Source organism: Macrobrachium rosenbergii, chromosome 41 (assembly GCF_040412425.1).
Source record: "Macrobrachium rosenbergii isolate ZJJX-2024 chromosome 41, ASM4041242v1, whole genome shotgun sequence".
Lineage (NCBI taxonomy): Eukaryota > Metazoa > Arthropoda > Malacostraca > Decapoda > Palaemonidae > Macrobrachium > Macrobrachium rosenbergii.
In genome coordinates, this window is record NC_089781.1 from 73,018,507 (window position 1) to 73,023,879 (window position 5,373).

Genomic DNA, 5,373 nt, shown 5'->3' on the forward strand with positions numbered 1-5,373 from the left:
GTGACGTCATGTTTACAATTCAAACGTTCGCATGCTGCAATAAAGTCCCTGCAAGTCAATTTGTAATTCAGTCCTGAAGGCGCCACTGAGAGGTACAAACGGTACGTTGACTTGAAAAAAAGAAAAATAAAATGGAAAGAATCTTGAATAATTTTTCATTATTCCTGGGAAGCTTGCCTGAAGAGAAAAAAAGTATAGTCTGATTCAAAGTCTTGATAAAAAGATAGTATCGACAAACAATGCCATTAAAAATAGAAATTACATAAGTGAGAAAATAAACAATAGCATATTAACTTCAATAGAAATTATATATATATATAAATATATATATATATATATGTATATATATATATATATATATACAAACACACACATAATATTTATATATATATATATATATATATATATATATATATATATATATATATATATATATATATATATATATATATATATATATATGTATGTATATATATATATATATATATATATATATATATATATATATATATATATATATATATATATATATATATATATATATATATATATACATATATATATATATATATATATATATATATATATATACATATATACACACACACACACATATATATATATATATATATATATATATATATATATATATATATATATATATATATACATACATATATATATATATATATATATATATATATATATATATATATATATATATATATATATATATATATATATACACATATACATACATATATATATATATATATATATATATATATATATATATATATATGTATATATGTGTGTGTGTGTGTGTATGTATGTATGTATATATATGTACATATGTAAATATATATACATATGTATATATATTTACATATGTACATATATATATGTGTGTGTATCTATATATACATATATGTATATATATTTGTGTGTGTGTTTGTGTACGTATACATATACACACATATGCTGTTGAGCATATTTTCTCGCTTATATAATTTCTATGGAAGTTAATGGCATTGTTTGCCGATACTATCTTTTTATCAAGACTTTGAATCAGACTATACTTTTTTTTCTCTTCAGGCAAGCTTCTCAGGAATAATGAAAAATTATTCAAGATTCTTTCCATTTTATTTTTATTTTTTTCAAGTCAACGTACCGTTTACACCTCTCAGTGGCGTCTTCAGGACTGGATTACAAATTGACATGAAGGGTTTTTTTGTACCCAAATGAACCAATATTTATAGTTATTCATTAAGAAATTATTTGGAAGGTGGACTTTGCAGGTGGCAAAAGTCTAGTTTCCCCGAGTATTCTGTGTTCCTAATAGGGATTCGCATATGCAGGATTTTTTTGTGGTTAGGTAAAGAGTCAAATGTCTAGATTTATTCATATTACATTTATTTTTCCTATTACATTACTCTTATCAGAATAATCAAGAATCAGAATAATCTTTGAGGCTCTGTATTTTGATATACAGCTCGTTTATTAGCTCATCCTTTTCTATTATGCGTTTCTCCATAACGCGAACACTAATATTTAGCTCATGTACTTTATCTGCTAGAATATTCATATTTCTCTCCAACCCAGTAATTTTCCAGTCCTTATCTGCAATCTCATTTTCAAGAAAAGCAATTCGGCTCTCTTTTTCACTCATTTCCAATTTGAGTATTTCTATCTCTTCCTTTAGATCACTGATCAAGAGATCCATGTCATCTCTTTGTATCCTTGCTTCCCGCAGGTTAACAATAATCGTCTCTTTTTCATCCATGAGAATTTCTATTTCCCTCTGGAAATTAGTGATCTTCCATTCCATCTCTGTTCTCACATTTTCCAACCTCTCTACTTCATTTGCTCCTTCTAAACACTCTTCTTCAGTTTTCTCCAATTGCACCCTTAACTCACTAATTTCTTCTTCCTTTTCTATTTTTAATTTTTCCATCACCTGCAGATTTATTTCTAATTCATGGACTTTATCCGCTAGAATTTTCAAATTTCTATCCAGTCCAGTGATTTTCCAGTCTCTCTGTGAAACCTCTTCCTCCAAAAATTCAATTCGTTTCACATTTTCCTCATTTTGTAACCTAAGTATTTCTATTTCATTTCGTAGATCGCTGAGCTCTAATTCCAGCTCACTTCTGTGTCTTTTCATGTCTTCCAAACCCTCCTGATTTTTCCTTTTCTCACTTCTGATAATTTCAATTTCTCTTCGCAAACTCGTAATCTCCCATTCCTTTTCTGAAACCTCTTTCTCAAACCTTTTCAGTTCGATTTTTATTTCTGAATATTCTACCTTGAGTCGTTTGACCTCTTCATTTAAATCACTTATTTCCATTTCATCCTCCTCTCTAAGCCTTGTCATTTTCTGAAGGGTCGAATCCATGGTCTTCTTGTCGTCTAAAAGCATTTCGATTTGTCTTCCCTGATCTTTGACCTGCCATTCCAGTTCGGAGACCTTCCTTTTTAGCTTTCCCATTTCTGCTTCCTTTTCCAAAATTTCTCCTTTTAGCCTCTTGACCTCTTCATTCACATCAAATATTTGGCCTTCCCTTTCTTCCCTATAGATCTTCATCTCTTGTAAATAATCACGAATCCTCTCCTTTTCGTGAGTAATAATTTCTATTTGTTTTTCCAGCCCGGAGATTTTCCTTTTCAGCTCTGATTTCTCTTCTACAAGCCTTTCAATATCATTCTTCTTTTCCATATCCTCTTCTCTGAATCTCTCTATTTCTGCATTTAAACCATTTATTTGCATTTCCATTTCATTTCCAAGTTCTACCATCTCTTGCAATTTTTCAGCAATATTTTCTTTTTCTATATTATATTTTTCTACCTCTCTTTCCAAACCAATGATCTTCAATTCCATTTCGGAATTCTCTTTTGCAAGCCTTTCAATATTGTCATTCCTTTCCATAATGTTTTCTTTGAGTCTTTCTACTTCTTCATTTATTTGGAATTCTTTCTCATTTCGGAGTCTTTCCATCTGCTGTAAATTTTCAGAAAGCTCCTCCTTTTCTTTGTTGATCTTTTCTATCTCTCTTTCAAAGCCAGCAATCCTCCATTCCATCTCGGAATTCTCGTTTTCAAGCCTTTTCATGATGTTTTTAAGTTCCTTGTTTTCTTCTAAGAGTTTCTTTATTTTTTCATTCTCATTAAGAAGCTCTAATTGCCTATTATTTCCATGCTTTTCCATTTCCTGTAAATTTTCCGCAATCTTCTCTTTTTGTTCGGTTATTATTTCCATCTCTCGTTTCAACTCTGTGATCGTCCGTTTCATCACTGACATTTCCTTCTCCAATCTTTCAATCTCTCGGTTTTTTTCTAAACTTTCTTCTTTGATTCTTTCTATTTCTTCATTTGCTTCCCTTATCTGAGATTTCTTTTCATTCAAATCTTCTTCCATCCCCTTTTTTTCTTCTTCGAGATTTGCGATATCATCATTTTTTGCCTTATTTTCTTGTTTAATTTTCACTAGTTCTGATTTTAATTCACGGATCTGGCCATACTGCTCGTCTTTCTGTCTCTGCAACTCTCTCAGTCCTCTATTTTTAACGGTCTTTTCTTTATCAAGACCTTCCAGTTTCGTCTGCTGCCATATGGTCCGCCATTCCATGTTTAATTTTTCTTCCTTCAGTCTCTGCAAGTCGTTGTCCTTCGCTTTATTTTCTTCTATCAATAGCGATATCTTGTTCAGTAGTCTTATAATTTCGTCCTCTCTACAGCAGTGTCGGTGTTGCGATGTGTTCTGCAAAATTTCTTTTAACATCTCGTTCTCTGCTTCTAGTTCGGTTACTCTTTCGTACACAGCTACGTCTTTCCCTTTCCTCTTAAGAATTTCATTTTCATGCTTTAATGCCTCAATCTTCTCACAAAGTTCCTTCTTATCTTTTTCAAGCTGGTTTACTTGCTTTTCCAGATTGAGCAATTTGACATCGCAATCTGACCTTCTCATGATATTACCACGGGAACATTCTGTTCTTAGTCCTTTTATGCGTCTTTCCAAAACATTATTTTCTCTCTTTAGATCGTGGTTTTCCTTCGTCACCTCCTGTACGTTATTTTTAAGGCGCATAACGTCCTCAAAGGCTGACGGTTCGTTGATCTGATCCTGTAACATAGTCATCTCTTTTTCCAGCCTTTTAATAAGTTGTTTGAGACGAAAACACGAATGATATAAGTTTTTCCGGTAGTCGTCGTTCAGCAACGATGGTCTGGGAAATTTAGTGATATCAGGACTTTGTATTGTGTGGGTTAAGATGACAGAATCATTTTCTTCTGCATTCAAGAGTGACCTCCGATCGGGACGTGAACTGTCGTTCTTTTGGAGTGAATATTGGGTTGCCTTACCTTTCCTACATGTGATTTTAGCACATGCCAGCAATAGAACAATTATTGCTAATATCAAATTAGCAATCAAAACTTTAAAGACATAAACTGGGAAGGAAAAAGATTCTCTTCCACAGCCACAATTATCAAGGAAATATAACCATCCGTCAACAGCAACGCTTAATGAATGTGTCATTTTTAGTTTATAAGGTTGAGATGTAAAAGTGCGAACGAAGCTTGGTTAAATAGGCACTTTCAAAACGAAAATCAAGATTAATATTGCCGTATTTTTCCCATTTATCTTCGTTCCAGAGCCTGGCTATGAAGATAAATCGGAAAAACACGACAATATTTATCTTGACCTTCGTTTTGAAAGTACCTATTTAACCAAGCTACGATAGCACTTTACCTTTCAGCATTATACACTATAAACACACACACACAAACAATATATATATATATATATATATATATATATATATATATATATATATATATATATATATATATATATATATATATATATATATATATGACATTTTTATCACACCCTGATTTATATACGATCATGAAGCTACAAATATCGCAATATCAAATCCACGCTACCTCAGGAATATCCTGTCCATTTATCACTTATAAATTCCCCTTCGGTGATAATTCCCCATTGGGGATATTCCTGAGGTAGCGTGGATTTGATATTATATGATATTTGTAGCTTCATGATCGTATATAAATCACGGTGATAAAAATGTTGTAAAAAGAGCTGCGTGTTCCAAAACGTACCAATGAACTATCATGGTCGAGGTGGGTTAATGCCGAGGCTAAGTACAATTTCCCCGCTCTCGACAGGTAAATATAGTACACCAGACTCGGCGTTAACTTATACCTCTCTTGATAGCTCAGTGGTTAGCGTCGACTGGATTCGCTGGATGCGCGTCTGTGTGTCGTGGGATCGAGACTCGGCAGTGCCCGTCCATTTATCACTTATAAATTCCCTTTGGTGATAATTCCCATCGGGGATATTCCCGAGGTAGC

General features: G+C 32.2%; 1 protein-coding gene across 1 annotated transcript; it reads right to left on the bottom strand.

Annotated features, from left to right (window-relative positions):
* Positions 1-1,396: 1,396 nt before the first annotated feature.
* LOC136826898 (uncharacterized) lies at positions 1,397-4,574 on the bottom strand. Its single transcript, XM_067084429.1, has one exon. The coding sequence runs from the start codon at positions 4,532-4,534 to the stop codon at positions 1,448-1,450; it is 3,087 nt and encodes a 1,028-aa protein (XP_066940530.1). The 5' UTR covers positions 4,535-4,574; the 3' UTR covers positions 1,397-1,447.
* Between the last annotated feature and the right edge of the window lie 799 nt (positions 4,575-5,373).

Coding starts and splice junctions, on each gene's coding strand:
- LOC136826898 (XM_067084429.1), bottom strand. CDS start 4,534: ATGACACATTCATTAAGCGTTGCTGTTGACGGATGGTTATATTTCCTT.